The sequence below is a fragment of the Rhinolophus hipposideros genome, assembly GCF_964194185.1.
Source record: "Rhinolophus hipposideros genome assembly, chromosome: 23".
Classification (NCBI taxonomy): domain Eukaryota; kingdom Metazoa; phylum Chordata; class Mammalia; order Chiroptera; family Rhinolophidae; genus Rhinolophus; species Rhinolophus hipposideros.
Genome location: NC_138069.1, coordinates 12,434,347 through 12,458,552, shown reverse-complemented (window position 1 = coordinate 12,458,552; position 24,206 = coordinate 12,434,347). Strand labels below are relative to the sequence as shown.

General features: G+C 49.9%; 1 protein-coding gene across 2 annotated transcripts in view; it reads right to left on the bottom strand.

The window, feature by feature from the left end:
• TGFBI (transforming growth factor beta induced) overlaps positions 1-15,139 on the bottom strand; it is a 32,131-nt gene extending 16,992 nt beyond the window's left edge. The window contains exons 1-3 of one of the 2 annotated variants that reach the window (XM_081035408.1): positions 14,826-15,139; positions 9,634-9,732; positions 22-86 (exon numbers count right to left, since the gene is read on the bottom strand). In XM_081035408.1, coding sequence (XP_080891534.1) covers positions 22-86; positions 9,634-9,732; positions 14,826-14,959 — 298 coding nt within the window. In that variant the 5' untranslated portion in view covers positions 14,960-15,139. The remainder of the gene's footprint in view (positions 1-21; positions 87-9,633; positions 9,733-14,825) is intronic. The other variant, XM_081035407.1, reaches the window with a different exon arrangement.
• Between the last annotated feature and the right edge of the window lie 9,067 nt (positions 15,140-24,206).

Below are 24,206 nucleotides of genomic sequence, written 5' to 3'. Positions count from 1 at the left end.
TGCAAGGCCTGGCGTACTCACCTGCTGGACAGCCTTTCTCTCCTGGGACCTTTTCATACCCAGGACAGCACTCGTAGCTGATGACTCTGCAATGAAACACACACATCTGTAGTATCAGGCAGGGCTTCCCTGCGCCTCACTCGTCACCAGTCCTCTCTGCAGGAAGAATGGCCTCCGTTGACAAGGAAGGGAAAGGATGAGTAAAGTAGCCTGCTCGCGGAGGAGATCATCATTAAGTCATACGTGTGCCTTCCGGGCAAGGAGCCTGCCATCCTTCCTCCGCTTTGTAGAGGGTCCCCAGCGGCTGCCTGTCTATAGCAACCCACCTGGGAACCGTCAGTTGACTGCCGGAGCACGTTCAACAGTGGGATTCGAAATCATACCAAGAATTTCTCTGCAATGTAATTTGTGGGGACCCATGGTTAGCATTCCTGAGAGGCAGCAGGGAGAAGCAGAAAGAGCCCTGGACCTGTTCCAGCTCTGAGTCTGCCCCTGACTACCTGGGACCTCGCCAGCAAGTCTGCCTCCTCTCTGGGCCTGTTTCCTCATCTGTAAAATGTATGTACGTATCGTGCAATGGTCATTGGATTAAATCTCTCATGGCCTTCCAGCTCTCCAGTTTAATAACCAAGAAGGGTAGTGTGTATATGATCAAGTTTTTCTCAGTCTTTACAATCAAACTTTAAAACTTTAAAAATTAAAATAAAAACAAAGCTCCTTTTATCGAGATGCTTTTTTAAAATTTCTTTAAATTAAGAATAAAATTTTAATCAATGAAAATATTCACATGGTTTCAAACTGAATATATACAAAGGACGATATACTAAAGTGATCCCCATCTACCCTGATTCCTCAACCACCCTACCCCCCCCCACCCTCCTTCTAGGAGACAACCAGTATTGCCACTTTGCAAGATTCTTTGTATTTGGAAGAACAAGACTGGCAGTCTACAGTTTTAAACCATGAAATCATTTGGCAGACACTTAAAACTTTCTTGTTCTAACTCAGACCAGTCCATCACGGAACATATTTACCTCCTTCTGGAGGTCTGGAACACTTAGCTTCAGCTAACCCACATTCTGGGGAAGCCCCAAGAATGAGAATTTCACATATCACTGCAAAAGAAGTTCAGTGTGCTAAACGCCTACACCGAAGACTTGCTTCACATCAAATCCCCCGTTTCTGCCTAAGGCCACCTCTGCACTGGCAGTGTGAGCACAACCCCTCCGTGGCAGCCCTGGAACCAGACGCAAAGAGTCATGTCCTGCCCCTTCCTTTCTCATACAGGAAGGAGAGAACCCAGACTTTAATCGCAGTGGGTTTTATCACAGAAGTGCTCACCATGGGCCTCTCATAGGCTGTGCAATGACCTCACCAGAAGAGAGGCAGGCAGATTGGGAAGAACTAGGGCTTGGGAGTGGGGGAGGGTGCTCTCAAGGAGTCCAGACATTCTGCGCTTACTAATTCCATTAGAGTTATCGCAGGGAAGCCCTGGTGAGTCATGAGATGAAGTCTAATCCGTCTCTCATCAAAGGTGGTGTTTTAGAGATGGACTGGCTAGGCTTCTCAGGCTGCCAGGGATCTCCATGTGTCACTTGATCAGAAAGGCTCTCCTCTCCACCCCACAGGAAACGGTTGAGGAGTGACAAACCATGCACATTTGTCTTTGCCCTGCTCTCTTCACCTTCCTGCCTTCCTCATGCCCCTTTTCTCCAGCCCATCTCCCATCCTTCTTTTCTAATATTTCATTCCTACTTATAAGGTTTAATGGGCTGGTAGTCTCAAGACACAACTTAACTGATCCATAATTTTATCTTCAGCAACTAAAGTAAGATCTGATTGATACACAGCCTTTTGAAGGCAGCATGGTGTAATATTAGGTTGGTGCAAAAGTAATTGTGGTTTTTGCAATGATTTTTTAACTTTTTAAACGGCAATTACTTTTGCACCAACCTAGTAGAATAGAATTAGGAGACTTGGCATGTGATCCATCGGTAACCGGCAGGGATCACATGCCAATCCCCTAGGTCTGTTTCCTGATCTACAAAATGAGATGAAGTTAAGCTAGATGATCTTTAAGGTTCCTTCCAATCTCACACTCACAATTCTAGTCAATGGGATTATTTCTAAATTATTTCTTTTAAAGAAAGGGAGTGCCAGCTTCTCCCAGCTAAACCTTAGGGAGAGCGCCGAGCCTTGAGCTCACAGAACCAGGGAACACCTGAGATCCCAGGCTTTCTCTGATAAATACCAGGTTCTGTGGCTAAGATAGGGGATGTGGGATTAGATCAAGTTCCCCAAAGCTTAGTTTCTTTCCAAAAGTGCCTGGGTGACAGTCTATGGAGTTGGAGCACAATTGGAGGGTCTTTTCCTAAAAGCCTTCCTTATTTCTGGGGACCCCTGTGTACATGGTTGCTACAGACTCCATTCCTTGGAGCCCCCAGCCACACTGGCCCCCACCAGTCATGTGACTCACCAGAAGACAACTTTTTTTCCAGGTGTTTACATCTGAGTTCCATCCCAAAAATCCACAAGAAAGTTCAACAGCTCAGGTGGCCTCACCAGGACAAAGAAATCAATTCCCCAAGTGTGAAATGGTTCTTGTGGTCATGTGTGTATGAGGGTGAAGAAGGGGTGAGAATGACACAGGAGAAGCAAGGGCCGAGGGGCTGAGGAGAAGGGACAGATCTAAGCAGAAATTCTCAGCGTGGAGAAGGATATTTAGGATGGAATCTGAAAGCTGTAAGGGCGCTGGGGCACAAAGGGGTTTCTTGAGATTACAGCTGGGTGTGTGTAGGGGGAGATCTAGGGCTCTTCTCGAATTTCATCGAGTCCAGTCCCATTGCCATTGCTCGTGACAATGCACATATTTGGGGGAAAGCAGGCTGACAAATTTGACATTGAGAGGACACAGGTGTTCTCTCCAATGTGATCAGAGCTAACCTTTGTCAGCATTCACTGTGCCTCTCCAGGTGGGCTTTCTGCACCCATGTCACCAGCGGCTGGACGTGGGTGGCACACTACCCCCAGCAGGGGCTCAGTCCCCCAGCTGAAGGTTTTTTCCTGGTTCTCTGCCAGGAAGCTTTCTCCTAATCCTCTCACCTTGCTGCCCCCTCCCTCCCCTGCACTCCTGCCGCCCACAGTGGGCACACTAGCACTTTCTAGGTGTGCAGGTGTAAGTCATGCCTCTCAACCTGAGCTTGGCAGCCCTAAGGGTTGAGATGCTTCCATAGCCAGCAGTTTCCCTGCTTCCAGCTGTCCCAACAATACCAGCTCTCCTCAGAGCCAGCCTGCACGGCCCCAGGGCAACTGAGGGCAGCTGGAAACCGCAGACTGAAAAGATAGTGCATTGAGACAATCTTAACCAAACCTCTCTGGACAAGCAGTCCCTGTTCCCAGACCAGTGTGCCACCCTCCTTGGTCTCTGGCCCTGGGGAGAACACACATGCTGTGGGAAGATGGGGTTGGGGGCAATCACAGCATCGGGGTGGCGAGGTGGGGGGCTGACGCCATTTCTCTAGGATGAACGCAGCAAAGGATTGAGACCATGGTGGAGCCCTCATCTGTGTCTCCACAAGTGCCTGGGCTTCCCTGCACGCAGAGGACCAATCTGTTGGTCTCTGGATCAAATCTCATCAGCACAAGCTGTTCTGAAGGCTACTGGCTCTCCTTGGTCTGACACAGTCCACCTCAGGTCAGAAAAAAGCATCTCTCTAGGGCAATGGGACACCATTTTGTTGTTGTTGTCCCAGCTTCCCTGGTCAGAAGAACAATTTGAGGAAGAAAGTGAGGGAAGATTTAGTAGGGCATTTAATTGGGGGGAAGGTAAAAAGACAGTGTCAATGCAAGTTCTAAGAATAGAGGTGTTCAGGAAGCTCTCCTCCAGTCCCCTCCACATTTTTTACTCATGATTGGATAAAGCAGAAGTATTGGTTTCTCTCCCCAAATCATTTTCCAAGAAGTTAATACAGTAAGTTCAAACAATTACTCTCTCCCAAGTGTGCTTTGTGGTTTTGGCCAGCTGTGGTGACTGTAAATGCGTTAGAGATTAACTAGATCCTGGATGTAGGTGGGGTGAGGAACGGAGCCTGAGCGCCGGTTTCCTGTGACAGAAGGTAAACCATTCAGTGTGTCATGATTTCCAAGTGGAATCGCAGAGCAAACACAGACCAATAACGTCTAGACATTCAATACGCCCCACGCACTGCCTGCCTGGAGTGGTTCGTTTCTCCTGGTCCTGGAAACTCAGTTGAGCTTTCCTGAGCCTCCCAGCAGAAAATCATAATCTTGAGCACCCTGGTGAAGAAGGGTTTGTCTTCACCTACTGTCCACCCTCAACCCCCCCCCCCCCCCACGACCCCACTCATCCAGGCCCAGCTTGCGTAGGGATGAGCCTGACACTTCAGACAATGTAGTTAGATTTTTACATGGCAATCTGTGTGCAGTGTGTGAGGGCATTTGGGGGGCTCCTGGATGCTGTGTCTCCTCAGTTCCCATGCCCTTCATTTCACTAGGGGGGTTGGGGAGTCAGAACGACGTCAGACTGGGGTTGGTGACTCTGGTCACCTGCTGACCCTGAGAAGGCTTCCTCCCTGGGGTCCAAAGCCACAGGTTTGGGGGTTGTAAAGAGAGATCTGGAGCAGATCACCCAGGACCTACAGGGCTGCTCACTACTGGATCACTGACACTAGCTGCTAGGCTTGATTCTCCCTGGGGGCAGCGTGGGAGAGTGGCAGACCCACTTACCAGCGGGTGACTCTGAGCAGGTTGCTGAGGCTTTCGGACACCTAGTTTTCCCCTCTGTAAATGGGGTAAGAATCAGACTAATCTGATAGAGTGATTATGAGAACTGAATGAGTTTACACAAGAAAGTCACTTAACAGATGCTTTATATTTACTAAGTGCTCAGTTGTTGAGCTTATTCTTAACAATCTCCAGGTATAAACTTTAAAATTGAAGTTAGGTTAATAACTTCATTGAAAGCAATGGCCTACATGAGGTCACTGGTCAAATCACATCGTAATAAATAAATCCCCCATAACACATCTATATAACTCAATAGATAGGGCCTGTACTAGTTTCTCATTGTCTCTGTAACAAATTATCACAAATCTAGTAGCGTATAACAACACATATTTATTATCTTACAACTCTGGATTTAGAGTCAGAAATTGGCCTTATGAAGCTAAAATCAAAGGCCACGTTCCTTCGAGAGGCTCTGGGGAAGAACCCATTCCTTCTCTTTTGCAACTTCTAGAGGCTGCCTGCATTTCTTGGCTTGTGGCCGCACCAGTGCAACTTTAGTGTTCATCTCCTTTCTGACTCTGGCCCTCCTGCCTCAATCATACAAGGACCCTTATGATTATATCGAATTTACCCAATAATCCAGGATTATCTCCCCTCAAGATCCTTAATTTGATCATATCTGGCAAAGTCTCTTTTTCCTTGTAAGGGAACATGTTTGCAAGTTCAGGGATTAGGATGTGGAAATTAGGGGGTCATTCTTCTGCCCACCACAGGGCCTTACCCCAGATGCTACATGGATTCATGTAAATACTCAACCCAACAAAATTCCATGTCAGCTAAGCTACCTCCCAGGCGTTTGTTTGCAGAGTGAGACAGAACTGTCAAGAAGCTCTGTCCAAGAGAGATCCTCGGTGAACCCCTGGTGTTGGGTGTATATCAAATCCCAGCTATTTTGAAGCAGATTATCCATGGGTCCCAGCTGGCTGGACAGGGAATATGAAACAGGTCTGGGGACAGCCTGGCTTCCCAAGATGGCTTCTCACCATCCTCTTCTTTTCTCTCTTGGCACCAAGGTTGTGGGATACAGGACAGGGAAGACAAGAATGGCTCCTTGCTGCGATGTCCCTGGCCGCCCTGCCAGAAGGAGACCTACTAGAAATAGCCTCACTGGCTGATGGAAAAGCGCGACCATGCACCAGCTGCTTTGGTAAAAGTCAAACTCCTAAGCTTTACTGCAGTGCCGAAGAAGTATGACTATTTCAGCCCTTGGGCAAAGCAACGCTTGTTACTAGAGAAAGGGGAGTGTCCTACCAGCTCATCTTGGCCCTGGAGAAGGGCTCTTGTGTGTGTGAAATATGTTGCTTGTGAAACAACTTCAAGGCTTTTGGAATGGACAGCTGCCACCTCAACCTCCCAGCTCCTGCTGGCCTCCCGGTGCCATGTTTATAATGTCTGAGCTCCTGCAATGACTGTTACAGCCCCATGATGTCAACTCCGACTTGGCTGTTAAGTAGGCCTCCCTGTCCCCGGGGTTTGCACAAAGGAAGCCTGTTGAGAGGCAGCAAGGCTTCCTGACCACAATTTCCTGCACCATCGCTCAAGCTGCTGCCTGTAAAAATTTTATGGTTACTGATCAGACGGGGCCTGAAATCAGAGTGGGATGCCGTCTCCCTCCCTCGTAACTCTCTTTGTTTGATTAGCTATTGTATTGCTCTGGTGCTCTTTAGGATCTGAAATAAAAGCTAACTTGAGTTTCCAAGTAATAAAATTCACTGAAGTCACTAAATAGAGGCCCACTGGTAACCACTTCCTGTAATAAAATCCATATGTCGGGGCTTGACAAATAGCACCAAACAAATAGCACCAAACACCCCGTCCTTCTCTTTTTGGAAATGCAGAAAAGCTCTTGTCTGAGGACCATGGAGTGTTCCCTGACAGGAGTGCTAAGTGTGGCCAGTCCCCTCCCTCCCCCGTGGAGGTGGTTCCAGGCTCCTGGGTCTCTCTGTGGGACCAGATACTGCAAAGTTTTCACCCCAGGCCCTGTGCTTGGTGTCCCTGTCCACTTTCAAGGGCAAATTATCCCTGATCTTCGGCCCCTTGGTGACCTGTTCTGCCCCATCCCCCATGACACTTTGTTCCCTTTAATCCTAACATTCACTTCTGCTCCAGTCTCTTCCCTGGAGTTTTGCTGAGAAAGTTCCCACTGCCCAGTTGGCCCCCAGCTGAGACGGTCCTCTGTGCTCTCCTACCACCACCACGTTCCCCATTTCCCTGTCTGGTCCTCCCCCAAATAAATGCACCTAGGGACCCCTTTTCACCAGGATGACATGAAGTCCAGCCAGCACATCTCCCTCCCCTTCCCTTCCTGACCACCATGGCACTTAATTCCTGGGGGTCAATAGCAGCTCAGACAGGGTCTCGGCTCTGGGTACACAGTGAACTGCAGGGCTGCTCCGTCTCAGCTCTTTTGGGGACAGTGGCGATGAGCTCAACTGCTTCCCCTTTCCTTCCCTGAGTTCTCTGGGCCTCTTCCAAGCCAACTCCACCTTCCTGACGCTGCACGTGGTGTTCCAGGAAGGGACCCTCTTGTCCTAGATCATGAAGTTTTACATCAACGCATGTTTTTCTGTCTTCATTTCCTCTTTTTGGAAACTGCCCAAAGCAACGGCCACATTGAGGAGTTGAACCTGCCCATCGACCCCTCCGGCTTTGGGAGGCCAGGTCGATGGCTGGGCCCTGGTACTGGGCTGTGCTCGACTCTGCTCCACAGCTCGCCTGCCACACCCACACCCACCCATCTATTCCCTTCCCCAGTGCCTGGGACGCCCTGCACTCACTGGTGTGAGGAGGGCGTCGTCACCATGGCCACTCTCTCAGCGCCCATCTGCTCAGAGGGGATGTCAACGTGCTGCTGTGCTGCCTGTGCCTTGTCCTGGCTCACAGAGGGAGAAGGATGCAGGTAGGGGAGCCAGGAAGCCAAGGCGAATCACCGTCCACAGCACTGTCAACCCGGGAAGTGCCAGGGACCATGGTTAATCAGCTGTTAAGTAGTCAGGCAAATGCCTCAACACAGGGCCACCTTAAATACCATGGCCAACGCCACCCTCTTGCCAGTTTGACATCACAAGTCCGGTGCCATTTTTAGGGGAACTGGGACTAACAAAGAGATTGAGCTTTTTGAAATCCAGGGCTCTGAAAAGTGCAAGAGCTATTTGCTTGTGAGCAGCGCTCTGGTCACCTTCCAAGAAGCAATTATGTGGGGCCTGGCTCGGTGTTTAAGTAATTAACTGTTTATTTGAGTAGACAATATACACACATGGGAAAAATCAGAGGACTCAAAGAATTCTTTTTTTTTCTTTCTTTCTTTTTTTTTTTTTTTTTTAACTTGAGTGCCATGGAAGGCTGTGTGGTTTAGAATTTGCACAATCTCTTTTTGTCCACAGCAGCAAGAATTATCGCTGGGTGTTTGTTCACTGAACCCGAGAGGTGTGTCCTCCTAGCTCATTCAACCCATAGCTTTGAAGCTGGGTTTGGTCAAGTGCAGAGGCAGCTGTCATGGACCTGCCCTCGACAGCTCCCAGGGAGCTGCTAGTCTCTCCCCAGCTCTGCCTTGATCTCTAATTTCCCTTGATTCACACGAGGATTGATAATTGCTTAACACAATCAGGGTCACAAGGCAGAATACTGATTTCCATGTACATTTTAAAGAAAGAGCATTTTCCCTTCCTTCGGCTGGTTATGAAGTTGGAGGAGATGTCTGCTCAAAAGCAATGTCATAAGCAATGCATTTAAAAATGCCTCACACGGGAATGTGTTCAAGATAGTACTCAGAGTCTCTTAATCCTCCTATTATGCAGACAAGAGGAAGGTCAGGCCCTCACAAGTGGCTCAGGAGGTTTCACATAGCACATCTTCCTGTCTGTAGGGGAGAGCCAGCTGTGAGATCTGTTGACAGCTGGCGCCCAAACAGATTAGGTTTCTACAGAATTCTGTTAGAACACGCATGCCACCCTGTTTCCATCAGGCAGCAGACGGTCGGGGTGAAAGGTGCCTTTCTGCATGCTGCCAGGGGCACCAACAAGCCCCACTGGAACCACACAGGTCCACACCCCACCGGCACTCTCGCTCCTGTTTGCGTGGCCTAGATTTGCAAGTTCTAGGGGGAATAATACGAGCAGGTAACATCCACTGAGCACTTACTATGTGCCAGGCACCTTAGTCAGCCTCTTGGGTGCATTAGTTCATTCAATCCTGAAAACAACCCCATAATTAATTAACCCCATTGTTAATCCCATTTTACAGACGAGGTAACTGAGGGTACCAAGGTGAAGCAACTTGCCCAGGTAAGTGGTAGAGCCAGGGTTTGAATTAGGATGTCTGAATTAGGAATTCTTAATATGCTACGCTGCCTTGTAAATGTGGACATTTCTAGGCACTCTCAGTCTTTTGAGGGTGTTCCCCTTAGGATTGCAGAACAGGAATGGCACATAAGCCGCCAGTGGGCTTTCTTTCCTAGAGTCACAGTCTGGTGGCTTCTCCATAACAATAACATCTGTATCATTTAATGAGAATTTAGCACGCGTGCATGTACACAAGTGTCTTGCTTGTAATCTCAAATCAGCCCTGAAAAATGTATCCAAGTCTTGTCAGGAGCCTTAAAAATGCAAAACAAAAACAAAAACAAAATGCAAAATAAAACTGGCCAGCTTACTAACACTGCCACTCCCAAAGCACACGGTTCCAACATGTTTGCACAGGCACCGTCACGGCTCCCTGGGAGCCTGACCTTACAGAGGGCTGGCCCAGGCCTGGGGGGACCCGCAGCTGCCGTACATGGATCCCACACTCCTTGGTGGCTGGTGGTCTCAGAAGGTTATAGGTACTCACGTTGATTTGCCACAGATTTTCCTCTGGTACCACTGCTTGCAGTTGGTGAAGTACTTCTTGTTGGTGCCAATGAGCTTCTGTACAGCACAGACGTTGGGGCTGAAAACAAAAGCAGCCATGTTAACAAGATGGTCAGCATGTCCACCCCATCTCCACGTCCTCCCCACCCTGTGTGTCCTCCTCGGTCATTGGAACTTCCAGATCATTCTAGATATAGAAAAGATACAGTTCTTTAGGTCTTGGTACCAGGGGGTGGCTTGGAGGTAGACACTGGACTTCCTGACCTAGATTGCCAACAGCCCCTGGAAGTTACCCCCCAAATTAAAAACTGTCCAAGTATAGCACACACATAGACATAATTTCTTCATGTAAGTAACCTACTTGGACATGGACGTTTAGTACGTAGAAATGAAAGCACCTTAACATTTTAGATTGCATGTTACAGATTGAGAAAACAAAGTAAGAGTGGTGCGTTTGCTAAGCAACCTAGCTTTGCAAGAAGCCCCCAGCCTTTGTCTGCGTCTCTACCTCACACTGAGCCAAAAGGTCCACAGGCTCTGCCCTGGCATCCCAGGGCACAGCGGTGGCCCTGCTGTGATGGAGGGAGGCTGAGGCCTGGGCTCCACACCTCCCAGGCAGCTCCATCCACAGACAAGCTCTACGTCTCTAGGCCATCTGCCTGGCTCCCAAACACAACCTATCAGAATGCCACTCCGGAAACTAGATGACAAAGCCAACTGCTGTCAGGACCTCAGTAGGAGACACTCTGAAACTCTGAGTCGTTCACAGCTCAAGTCCCACTTTTCCCAGGAAGCTTTCTTCCAGTGCCCGACGTGACATTCATCTGTCCACCTCTGAGCTGGGGTACAGCCCTCGTTTGACCCGTGTACCAGACAGAATCCTGTAACTGACCAACGCGTGCATGTCACCGCTCTTCCACTACCCTCTGAATAACCTTGAGGGCCGGTACGCTGCCTTGTTCTTCCTTGTGTCTTATAGATGGGACCCAGTACTGCGTACGGGGGAAGGAACAGCTTGGAACGCATGTGGATGAACAGAATGAAAATACTGTTCCCAAGACCACCTAGTTCAGAAGGAGCCTCAGGAGCTCTGTGGAAAAGCTGAATGCAAATGCCCCGGGGTTATGCTGAGAAACATTCTTCCTTAGAGATGTGGGGTGCTGTTTTTGTGAATTTTATTCTAGTGCCCCAAGTCCTGACCCAAACTGTGCCCAGTCCACGTGGTAGCAGGACCATCACAAGTAGTCCCTGGGGAAAGGAGGCAGCTGTGGCTGTGTGGTGACAGCTGGGGGGTTGGGGGGGGGGGTGTCTTTCCAAGCAGGAGGCAGGCAGTTCATCTGGCTGATCACAAGTCAGAGGAAAGCAAAGCGAAGAGACAGGGGTCTTTCACACCACCTCTGTGCTCGGAGCCATCATTCTTTCATACCAATCCCTCTGTTACTTTAAAATGCAATCAACAGCCATCATTTGATGTGCACGGTATGTTTCAGGGAGACACTGAAACAGTGACAGCTACACCTGCAGTGACAGCTACACCTGCCATCCCCATCACATCAGCTGCAAGAACTTGGTCAATTCTCAAACACTCAGAGCCAGGTTATGGGGTGACAGAGCACGCTGACCCTTTATTTCTTTGCCCTGTCTCTTCTACCATGTGGCTGCCCCCTCTTGTCCAGTTGGTGGTTCAGTAGGCAAAAGCGGGGGGCCAAGGAGGCACAGTAACTGGAGACTCGATGTAAGAACCTGACGGCCAGAGAAGGCAGGAGAGAAAACCACAGGCTGGCACTTCGATGAGCCCAAGTCCCCTTCGTCCTAGCTGGGGCGGGCCAAATGCCCACAGCTCTCGAGGATCCTAATGGAAGCTTCCTTCTCTGCTTGCTATCTAGAATTTACAGGTTATAGCGGTCCCCACACAACCCCTGGAGAGCTCCTGCTGGCCACGCTCCAGCCCTAGGTGTGCAAGCTTAGAAGTTCTCCCTGACCAGGCAGGAAACAATTACTGTTGAATGCCCCGCAGCTTTCCGAAGGCGTTTGGCGCATCTTCAGGGAGTCTCTTGTGGAAGTGACTCCAACATTCCTCTGCGGAGTGTTTCCACTGCTGCCGACTTTTGAGTCAGGAGCAGAGGCTGGGCTCCCTGTGACCCACTGCCTCTCACAGCGGGGTGAGAAGGGTGGGCTGCGCATATAGGAAATTCATGCCAAAGTTTAATCAAAATGAGCAAACCATTTCTGGGCCTCCTGCCTTACGCACAGCAGCTCTGCTGTTCAACTTGGGTTTGCAAATCAAATGTTTCAGGAAATTCAGTCCAGTTTTGGTTGTTGATATTCGGAAGTGTGACGCATTTTTACTTCTCTTTCAGTATTTTTTTCCTTCCCTATAGCAACACAGATACAGCTGGGAGTGAAGAGATCGTGTCGTAGTCACGACTCTCCCAACAGCTTTCTGTGTTTGGATTAAGTCACTCCATCTCACTAAGCTGCAGTTTCTCCATCTGTAAAATGGGAACATGAACAATAAATGCAAAAGAGGTGATGGATGATAAAGGGCTGCACACCAGCATTGCCCCCTCATCATTTCTTCTTTCACATCTTGGAGTACATTGTAGTTCCTCAAAAGAGCGAAGGGATTTTTCTTCCCTTTTTACCAGTTCTCACTTTGAATGGAGGGCTGGAACTTGAACAAGGTTATCCATTTTGCACAGGGTGCCCCACCCATGTGCAAGGCCAGGCAGCCCCGTGCTATTTTCAGGGGCAGTTAGATCAGAGTAACCACAATTGCGCCTGCAACCGTTTTGTCACAGTCCATCTGCCTGTGATTGTAACTTTCCTGGGCGGGGGTGTGCAAGTATTCTGCCCATGAAAAGATCACCAGGGGGTAAGGGGGAGGGGAGCTCTAGAAGAGGGTAAACGGGGTCTAATATATGGTGATGGAAAGAGAACTGACTCTGGGTGGTGAACACCCAATGTGAGATACAGATAATGTATTACACAATTGTACACCTGAAATCTATGTAACTTAACTAACAATTGTCACCCCAATACACTTTAATTAAAAGTAAAAGATCACTACAGGCCTTTCCAACTGCAGAGCAAAGAGCTCATCTAAAGGATTAGCCTGCAGGAGTATTGTGTGTGTGTGTGTGTGTGTGTGTGTGTGTGTGTAGAGTGGAGAGGAAATTGATCTAATATCTGAAATTCATAATAAAGAGCACTTACATTAAAAAAAACAAAAATCAAAACCCTGTTTTCTGGTTAGGCTCTTCTGTGCTCTGAAGGGAAGGAGGTTTGCTACAGAGATGGTTCTGGGTGGAAACCCATCAACACTTTTGAGGAAGCTCCACTGTGGTATGCACAGACACCATTCAGGGCGACAGTGCTACAGGGCACACTATCGGGGTCTTCTGACATAGTGGCTAAGATACTGAGCGAACAGAAACCTCCCAGGCAAATACATAAAATGCTTAATTTGCAAGAAAGGCAGAGCGGCAAAGGTGAGCTGGGCAGAGACAATGAAAACGCCAGTTGCTCACATTTTAACTATTATGCCTCATAGCCCCCTGTCTTTCTGACCTGCCCTTTCACCCTTTTGTACCAGCTTAAGTCAAAGGTGATTCTCCCACTTCTCTAAAAACCCCAGGACATCCCTAGAGCTCTCCTCTTTCCAGGAGGGTATTGAGTCTGTGGCATGGCCTGGCTTGATTTCACTCTGCAGAGTGGTCAGATAGTCCCCGTAGCCCTGGGCACTTGAAAGGCCAAGTAAGTGCCAAAGGCCATAGTTAGAAGGAAGCAGGATAACTACCCAATCACCGAGCACTCCTGGGGTGGGAGCCAGCCAAGGCTTTGCAAAGTCCTATGAAGTCAACTCTAATGACCCCTAACACTGAGTTTTGATCTGAGTACAGATCTGCCCAGTCACGTGGAGGTCTGGGCACTGCCTGGGTTCGAATGCCAGACCCCATGGCATTTGGGCTGATACCCAACGATTCTATCCACACACAGTTTTACCTCGTGTGGAAAAGGAATTAGCACAACCAGGTAGGCTGAAAGCTGCGGCAAAGCCTGGCTATGTGTGAGCAGGACGGCCTGAGTGGGGATGTAGAAATACTGCCCACCTCTGCCTGGGTTTGCCAAGATCTTTACCAGGTCCAACCCTGTGCCTGTGCATGCCTCCTTTTTTTTTAAAAAACAGACAAACAAACAAACAAAGACCCCCCAAACCCATTTTTTATATTAGTTTCAGGTTTACAAAACAACTTAATGGTTAGACATTTATACCCTTCACCAAATGATAACCCCCCAAGTCTACTACCCCTCTGACATCATACATAGCTGTTATAATACCATTGACTATATTCCCTATGCTGTACTCCACATCCTGTGACTATATAGGTGTGTGTGTATATATATATATATATATATATACACATACATAAGTACACATATTTAATTATCGTTGACATTCAGTGCTAATCAGTGTTTGCCTCCTAAAGCCAACACATCTTCAGTGTCTCAAACAGGTATGTGCAATGATAACGTCCCAACTTCATAAACCCAGCTATGGTTTCGAGAGATCCCAATCCTGGCCCCAGCGTACCCTGCAGGACCGTGGGAAAGTGGTGTGTCCCTCCTGCACTCAGTTTCCCTATCTGTACAATGCGTGTGAGGCCATGGAGTTCTCCTGTTCTTCATCTGGCAGGGGAGGAGATGACACACTGCCTTTCCTGCCCTGGCTGTGCCTGGAGAGAACTGTCTCTCGCCAGGTGGTGGGCGCAGGGCCTGGCCAGGTGAACAGGAGTCTGGGGACCTTGGCTACTGCCAGCTTGTGTGGCCCCAGTGTCACATCTAAAGGCCCTGGACAAGGACTTGACTGGAATATGTGCACTGCTGCCAACTCCCTCTCGCTCCTATCTGCTGTGAGAAGCTGAAGGCTCAGGGTTAGGTGGTCTTATGCTCTTGGCGGGAGCCTGGGGGCGCTGGTCAGCTCTCCCACCCGCTTCCTGTGCAAAGCATCTGCGGCTGCCTTTCCCTCTATCATTCCCCACCTCCCTCCCTCCACCTCATGCTGGGCTTGTCCCTCCAAGCCAGCGCCCCATAGCTGCCTGCTTTCCATTTGCGCTTTGTCCCTGGCGCCCCCAGCCTGTCCCTCGGCCGCCCAGCGGGCAGCCGGCTTACCCGTGCTGCCGGCCCCGGAGCCGGCTGTGCTGCAGCACCAGCTGGTAGGGCGATTTGGCGGGGCCCGCCAGGGTGGCGGCAGGGCCCAGGGCCAGCGCCAGGGCGAGGGGCAGCAGCCGCACGAGGAACGCCATGGAGCGAGAGGACGCGCTGGGCGGAAGGCAGGGGCAGTGCGAGCACCTCCTCGCGGGCCGGGCTAATAAGCGGCAGCGAGGGGCGGGGAGGCCGGGCGGGCAGGCGGAGGGCGGGAGCCCCGCGCTTCGCCCCCTCCCCCCCACTGTCCGCCAGCCCCGGGCTGCGCGGCTCCCCTCACCGTCCTCGCGCGGCCCAGTCCTCTTTCCTCCCCTCCCCGCCCCGCTCCTTGGCACCAAGGCCACAGGTCCTCCGAAAGGAGAGGCTGGGAGCCAGGGGCAGCTGTGCCAAGGCTCTCCCTCCTGGAGCCTGCAGGGCTGATCCCCAAGATACCTCGTTGGTCTTGAGGCTACAGAACAGAGCCCCAAGTGGGGAGAGAGGCAATGCTGATCCCCACAACATGCTCCCCAGCAGATTCCCTCTGCATTCCAGGAGCACCCCTCTCTCCCCTAGGCTTGCTAATTGAAAGATAGATAAGGAGTAAATCTTAGGCTTAACCAAAGTCAAAAAATGTGGGACAGGTTTCGTTAGACTCCAAGCTGCTCCTGGAAACCACAGAGCAGGGCGGCGTCCATTACCCTGGCACTGCCTTTTCTCTCTTTATTAAGTATCTGTGCAGCACTGTGGCCAGATGGATGCTGCAAGGAGATGGAATAGACAAGATTTTTGCCCCGGAGGAGCTCAGATCAAGCAAACAGTCACATGGGAGGGCGGCATTCACCCAAACACCTATTAACCACCTACCAGTTACTTACCTAGCACAAAGATGGACGAGCAGATGGGATCCAGGCTCCTTCTGAAAAAACTCAGTCTGGAGACTTGCGGGCCACCCAGTAATACACTATGGAGACGGGCAGCTGGGGCCCTGGGAGCCGGGGGAGGCATCAGGTCCTGACAGGGGTGACACCTGCTCCTAGGCCTGAAGGATAAGGAGTTAGCCAGGCAGAATGAACTGTGCATTCAGGGAACTCAAGTTAGCCGGCTGGATGAAGCACGGGGAGGTAGAAGCACGGAGGAGGGAAGGCATGTCGCAGGGCCTAGACCCAAGCTCGGAGTCCTGCAGGTGATGGAGAAGCAGGCAAGCGACACCATCAGTGTCAGGAGCAGGCTATGAGAGAATCAGATAAAGTAAGACAAGACAGGAGGCAGGAAGATCAGGTGATCAGGAGGGAACCATGGTGGGCATGAAGAGAGGCAGCAAACCAGAGGGGTGGCCTAGGGTCACGGGACTCAGCAGAACTTGTACATGGGGTGTGGGGAAGGAGGAAGAGTCCAGGATGACTAAGGTGTTCCTGGCACGGGCATCTTGGTAGATGGTAGTACTGAGACAGGTTAACATGTCCTTAGGTAGACAGGGAGGTCCCTGGTGGAATAAACAAAGACAGCCATATCCTGAAACTCCAGGTTTTGAAATCACTCCTTCACTCCAGGACATAATGTAACAAGGCCTTGAGGTTAATCATAAAATTCCTTTTGCCCTGACAAACAGAGCTGATCTGATAGATAAGAGTGGGTTACTTGGCTAATTCCTTTAGGATGGGCAAGCAGAACAAACCTGGTAGACGAATTTCATTAGAAGGTGCCAGTTCCCTTCTTCAAACAGCTCCCCTTCCCCAACAGGCAAAAGAAGGTATAAAAGAGCTTTTACCTCAATCACTGGGCACCCCCATTCAGGACCCCCTCCCTCTCGGGAGCTCTGACCCTTTGCTTTCAATAAACTATCCTCTTCTTAAAACTTTTTGCCTCTCCTGGTTCCGTGTTTCCATTCTTGGGTCTCACGAGACTCGATCCCGGCACTCACTCACTCAGAAGTCCCCTACATCATTTGGGGACTCACAGAGACATATTCCTCCTTCAGTACCATTTTTAGAATGAGGGATACGGAGGCAGGTGCCGGCTTGCCAGGCGAGCGTAAGTGGTTTTGAAGACACTGAGCTGGAGGTGCTTGTGATTCACTGTGGGCAGCCAGAAATAAGGATCTGGAGCTCAGGCGAGAGATCTGGGATGGAGAGCCAGATGTGGAGTCGTCGTCGGAGCCGTGGGAGTGGATGAATTCCCTGGGGAAGGCAATTCGTGGGTGATGACAGATGTCCAGGGGGAAGCTACCTTCCAAGGTCTAGAGTTCATGGCAGGTGTGAGGACCGGAGCTGCAGAGTTGAGTCACCACACTGGCATGTGGTGGGCAAACTCCCTCAGGGGCATGTATTGGGAAAGAGGAAGAGCGAGGGGAAGGGGAGGAGATGGCAGACAAGAGCCCTGGGGAGAGCCATCGAGAAAGGTTGAGGGGAAGGCAGAGATGGAACCCTGACAGACAGAGGTCCAGCCAGGGAGACCCAGAGAGGCCAAAGGAGAGGAGAGTTTCGAGAGCCACCATCACTGCCAGGAGGGGCAGAGAGTTCAACCTGGACCCTATCACTTAGTGGTTCCTACACTATGGTTGGTACTCAGGAAACCAGAGCCCACAAGGTTACAGAAAGTTTTCTGGAACATTCTGATTCCAGGTTGTATCTTCTGCATTGAATACTAGGGGATGTTCTGGGGTGACTGACCTTGGAGAGAGCCAGGTCCTTCCCTGATGTCCCCCCCACCCTCTCTCCCTCTCCATCTCTCCAGAAAGAAGAGGTAGGACATTCACTCCCCTGGCTTCCTGTGGGGGCCAGTTCCAGTGCTGGAGACCTCTGCCACTTTGGGGAAAATGTCCCTGTTGCCTGTCTCTCCATCCAGGTGAGCTCATTCTGCTTGCTGGTGAGGACTGTCAAGAGCATACTTCAGTCTGGAATTACAGGCTTTTCCTGAAAGCAATTCTCTGAGCGAGGAAAATGCCTCTCCTGCTGCATTAGGTCCTACGTTTGGGATCTGGGGATTTAGCTCCCCTTTATGTAAGAATCCTTTTCCTTGCTGTGGTGTTATTATCATTTTCTTTCTTTCTTTTTGTTTTCTGGAGCCTTGAGCAAATCCAGAGAACAGCTATATTGATGATTTCCACATCATAAAATCCTATCCGTGGACTTTCCGTTCAGCCAGAAAGATCACACAAAGAGAAAGGCAGTGAGGCCATATAAATGTCCACTAAGCTCAGGAGCTGAGCGGCTGCATTGGCCTGGACTGAGGTCTGAGTACACAGCAGCTTCCATGGATTGGCACCCGAGTCTGAGCTGCTGTAAAATAGCCTCTTTATAAAATCGGGATGGTCTGATCGGAGGGCTGAGTAAGAAATGAGAAGTTTCAGGAAAGGACAGGCACCAAGAGGGAAGGAAGTAGCCTTTGGCAACTTTGCTTGATGGTTTCGGTCTGTGGGTCCCCCAGCCAGGATCCAGGTAGATTGCCAGCCTTGCCTGAGCAACGGCGTTGGGATAGCAAAGCTGCTGAGTGAAGGTCTGAGGCAGGTGTCTAAAGTTCAAATCCCAGTGCTGCTACTTACAAGATGTGCAGCCTTGAGCAAGTTATTCAACAACTCTGAGCCTCAACTGTATGACCCCTTGGCCTAGGACATTGACGGTTTAAAGATTTGCAAGTTAGGGCTTCAAGTTCCCCTGGGGCTAGAGCATTGGATGCATCACAGTTTTAGGGAGATGCCTCTTGTTTGTAAGAGCCTGGAGGCCCTTCCTGGCTCAGCTCTCCCTCTAGCAAGATTTACAGGCTTTGGGCCAAGTCAGGTAATCTCGCTGTAAAACTTCCCTCATCTGTAAAACTAACAATCGATGACTTAAGTTTTTCCATGAGCTCAGAAATGCAATTACAGTAATACTTCATTTACTGTTTAGATGTAAAAAAAACCAAAAAAAAAAAAAAACCCACTTCCATGCCCCACCATTGCCCCCTCTCCAAAAACACAAATGCAGAACACTGTGGATATAAACACATTCTCCCACCAGAGACTGCTGCGGTGTGGGGGTGGAGGTGGGGGGTTGGGGGGAGTTGTTACACAGGACAAGTGACCGCTACGTGGCGGGAGGAAGGAGCAGGGTCCTCCATGCCCAAGTGACCCGGAGCCAACCAGGCCTAGCACAGCTCATGACTAGACTGCCCATTTGGGAAGGATTTTCTTTTTCTTCCCATGTTAGACCAACTGAAGAGAAAGGGAGGCTTGTTTGGAACAACAATTACTAGACTTTGTCAGGCACTTTATAAAAATGACTACTTTCACATTCTGTGGCTCATACAAGATGACCAAACACAGTTTAGATTTTGAAAATAACCCTATTGAGCCTGACAACAGGCCTTAAACATCAAGATGAATTAGTAGTTCCAACAAATTCCCCACAGAGAAAACTTGGAAAGAAATTGGTCTGGGTCTGTTGGCGGGAGAGCTGGCATTTACAGCCTGCCTGCCTGCCTGCCTCGCTTTTGTCATTCTCCCCAACGTCCTACCAATATAGATAGGTGACATGGTCGAAATCATTTCCAGAGGGCACCTGGCCTTCCTAACCTGCCACGATGTAATGAATTAGAGAGCTCTTAAAAGTCATTTCCCTAAGACTTGCTAGGGAGAAAGAAGGGTCAACTGGGGCCCGAGACAGCCAATTTCAAAGAGTATATGAATCAAATTTGGGGGAAATTTTCCATGCTTTATACAACACACAGCACTTAGAACAGTCCTTTACACATAGCAATTATCCATCCACCTAACAAAAAAATGCAAGAAACACCCCCGTTTACTGAAATTAAGAGGTGACTGGAGTAGTGCCATTTAGGTTGTGGATTTGGTTTTCCTTGGAATTTCTATAATCTTGCCCCTCAAAATGTGGTCTGCAAAACAGCAGCATCAGCACCCCCACCCCACCCCTGCACTCAATCAGACTCGATGTCTTAACAAGGTCACAGGTCATCTGCGTGCATGTCAAAATCTGAGAAGCACAGGCCTGCAGGTTTATGGTAAGTATTGATACGCAGCTAAAGCTCAGATGGGTTTCAACTAGGATTCGATTTACATAAAGCTTTTCAAGAAATATGGCCATTGACAAAAAAGAAATAAGCCTGAAAGTGTGTACCAATGAGGTGACCACATTGGAAACCTCTGGTTGTCACCCAGTCCCTGGGTAGTCAGCTTCTTCCCCACACCGAACAGGGAAAAGCAATTGTGTTTAGCCTGGGTCACCTTCACTCTTTCTGTCCTTTCAAAGCCTGCCAAGGGGGCTGGGGTGATCCACAGGTTTGTAACAGCAAGTATTTAAAACAAACCTGCAGCTTCCGTTCTGTCCCCAATAGATGGTTGGGGACAAAACTGTCACAGCCCTAAAATGGCATTAAGTCCCCAGTGTTTACTTGCCTAAATGACTTGCTGTTTTCACAACTTCTCCAAACACTGGCTTTCCTCACCAGCGCTTGCCAAATGCTACTATTTGTTGGGTAGAACCCAAATTCATTTTCCAGGGAAACTGATTTTTCACAAGCGCGTTCCATTGATTTGGCTCAGACAGAATATCTTAAAAGGGAAGAATCCAGAGGCGCTGTCGAGGTTGCTTCGGTTGCCTGACCTCAAATACATTGGTGGAGTGGTGCCCACAGTAGGGAACGTACCGGGTTGCTGGCTTGAGAAGCAAAGCGTACCCACGTCTTTCCTCTGCTCCCCTCAAGGCGTCCTGCATGGAGGGCAAAGGCCTCTGAGAACTAGACATACCCAGCCTCAACGCACTCCCAGGTCCAGTAATCCCCAGGGCTCGCTCCTTTGTCCATCTGGTCTTCCCTTCTTTATTCTCCTCCGTGGCACTGCCCAGAGCTGGAAAGCAGTGCAGTCAGTTCTGTCTGTCTTCCCTTCATGCCCATCCCTCCCTGCCCCACGTGCAATCAGTCACCAAGACCCTACAAGTATTCTTTCCGATTTGCTCCTATGTGTTTCTATCACCCATTTACCACCGCCTCGGATACCCCACATCCCCACTGCCTCACTTCTCTGACCACAGCCCGTCTCCTTGACATCAGCTCCCAGCCCTACCCTCAAGCCCCAGCCATCCATCTTTCCCAACACTGCCTGTCTTATCTTCCACAAACACCACTTGTACCGAAACTGCTCTCCTAGAGCACTCCCAGTGGCTTCTACTGTTTATCAGGGGAAATCCAGACTTCTCAGCCTGTTTTAATAAACATCTCTCCCCCCCACTCCCTAGTTAAAACAGGAACACATACACATACATTATACAAAGCTTGGAAAACACTGAAAAGGCTAGAGAAGAGGATAAAAATGATCCATTCATAATCCCTATATCAAAAGATACTTTCAGTGTATTGTCCTCCTTCTATTACACCCGGCCTCTATGTTTCCCACAGAATTCCTCCTCCCCATCATGCAGCCTGCCTTCCCACAGCCCCAGTGTCAGCCTTGGCTCCTGCAGGGTGTGTGCCTTCTCCACCCTCCCCAGCACACAACACACACAGCCCCACCTTGGCTTCCCTGTGCAGAGCGCTGGGTTCCTCTTTGTCTCCACTCAGTGTTTGAGTCTCTCCATTCAAGACCAGTTTTGCTGCTGGTGTGAAGCTGTGTGTCCTCAGGCAAATTCCTGAACTTTTCTGGGCTGTTGTTTTTTTCAGCTGGTCTCTCTCCCATGGCCTTCTGCTTTAGGGTCTCCTTTTTAATGTTTAAGACCTTGAACCTTCAGCCCTTGGGTCTGTCATCACAGTTTGCACCTGTGCTTCTTTTCTAACCTCTTAATAACTCAGCGGGAGCCCAGATAACATTTAGGGATTCATTAATTGACTGGCTGGGTGGATTTTGAAAGATCTGGCCTAAGTCTCTTCTGGTGCAATTCACGCCTATCCCCATGGACTGGTCCAGGGTAACAGCGCCTGGCACTGCTGTAGCCGGCTGTTCCGCACGCACGTTAGCCTGATGAGCGAGTGTGGCCTGCAGGGTCAGGCAGAGACTCTGCAGGACTGAAAGAGCACGGGTCCTGGACCCCTCCCCAGCTTCCCTGGTTGGGCATTCAGTCTCAGCAGACAGAGGCCAGCTTCTCTCGAGCCGGGTGCTCCCAATATCACACCCCGATTCTCTGAAGGCACTCGCCCCACACGAGGTGAAAGGCAAGCCTCCACTTCCTCAGCTACCATGTGGTGCTGGCTCAGAGAGCAGAAAAGGGAAGGGAGGCTGAAGGTACGGTTCTGAGCTACAGCAGCCATTCGGAGGGCCATGTTAGAAATGCCTAAGACAGTGCTCCTATGCTGACACCACCCTGCCTCACCCCAAATCACCCTGGACATTTGAATCCATGGGATAGAAGGCAATTCGCACAGGCTGGAGAGCTTGTGAGCTGAGAGCCACACAATGTTCCCTGCTGGTTTTAACATCTGGAACGTGCTCATTCTTTAGACCAGCACTTTCACCCTGGAATGAAAGGACAAAATGAACCCCCAAGTGAGAGTGTCATGATACACCCCGACTTCCTGGGACCCATCACTGCACTCCCCCCGCCCCTCCCACCCCAGCAGCCAGGCTCTGGGCCCAGCTAAGGGCACACCTTTCAGCATCAGCTCAGTGCAACACCCCCTCCCCAGGCCTTCCCAGCACTTTCTTTCTCCATCTTATCTTATCTCCCATGGGGGGGACTCCTGCCAATTCACTAGGACATGAATAGGGTAAATGCTGTGATGAGAGAAGGCATGGAGAGGGGCTTGGATTGCTGCTTTTAAAAACCGCAAAAGTAGGGATTAGCTTCTGAGGTTCCCCCAGATGAGGCCGTGTCTAGCAAAGGCTGTGAACTTGAGAGTGACGCCAGGGAGCAGTCGGAAGAGGAAAGCACATATGTATGTGCATGTGCACACGTGGAACACAAGTACCGAAGAATGATACTGAGACAGGATAGTTAGCATGTCCCTAGGTACACAGGGAGGTCCCTGTTGGAATAAACAAAGACAGCCATATCCTAAAACTCCAGGTTTTGAAATCATTCCTTCACTCCAGGACATAATGTAACAAGGCCTTGAGGTTAATCATAAAATTCCTTTTGGCCTGACAAACGGAGCTGATCTGATAGATAAGAGTGGGTTACTTTGCTAATTCCTTTAGGATGGGCAAGCAGAACAAACCTGGTAGACGAATATCATTAGAAGGCGCCGTTCCCTTCTTCAAACAGTTCCCTTCTTCAAACAGCTCCCCTCCCCCACAGGCAAGGGAAGATATAAAAGTAAGAGCTTTTGCCTCAGTCATGGGGCACCCCCCATTCGGGACACCCTCCTGCTAAGGAGCTGCAACCTCTTCTCCTGCTTCTAATAAACTATCCTCTTTTTAAAACTCTTTGCCTCTCCCTGGTCTGTGTTTCTATTCTTCGGTCTCACGAGACACGATCACGGCCCGCTCTCAGAAACTGCTGGCAGATCCAACATCACCTACATCAAGAGGACTTACTCAACAGCAGGGGCTAGTCTAAGTACTTTCCATGCCTTAAGTCATTTCATCCTTCCATTAATCCTATGGGTTGGGTATTGTTATTTTTTCTGTTTAACAGATTAGGAAGGCAAGGCCCGGCAAGGTGAAGGAACTTGCCAGAGTAGTGCTGAAGCTAGAAAGCAGAAGAGTCAGCAGTTGCACGGGAGGCAGCCTAGCCTCCATCTTATCTTACCCCATTCATGTCCTAGTGAATTGGCAGGAGTCCCCCCCATGGGAGATAAGATAAGATGGAGTAAGATAAGGCACCTGCCCTACGTACACCACTGCCCTGTACCCCTCTCCAGGTAGTGTAGCAGCACATTTTTGGAAAGCCCTGGAACCTTCTCTGCTTTGCACAGATGTTCATTGAGCAACTCTCGTCTCTCTCCAACTCTTCCCCCCCCACCCCCCCCACCCCCCCGCAAGTCCCCAGCAGCCACTCTGGTGAATGCAGCAGCCTTGGTGAGGAATATGCTGGTACCGGGTCACTCCCCTGACCCCACACAGGCAGGGGAACTGAGCTGCTGGAACCACTCATTTTCCCCATGAAGTGTTCCTTTGAGTGGATCAGCTAGAATTACTTAGTAATCCTCAAAAACCTTGCCGGGGCCACCCCCAGCCTACAAAGTGCTCTGTATGGACTATGTGCTGAATCTGTTACCTTAGGCAGAAAGAACAGGGCTGCAGGGAGAGAGAGCATGAGGAAAGAAAGGAGGAGGTGAGGGGAGACAAAGGATAGAGGAGATGAGGTCATCCTTAGGAAAAGGTGCAGCTACCAGACTGGTCAGAACTGCATTCTGGTGGCCGAGAGCAGATCCAGGACCCCATCTGGCCCCTCAGGTGAACTTTAGCTCATTATAATGGATGGCAATATTATTAGCACGGCAGCC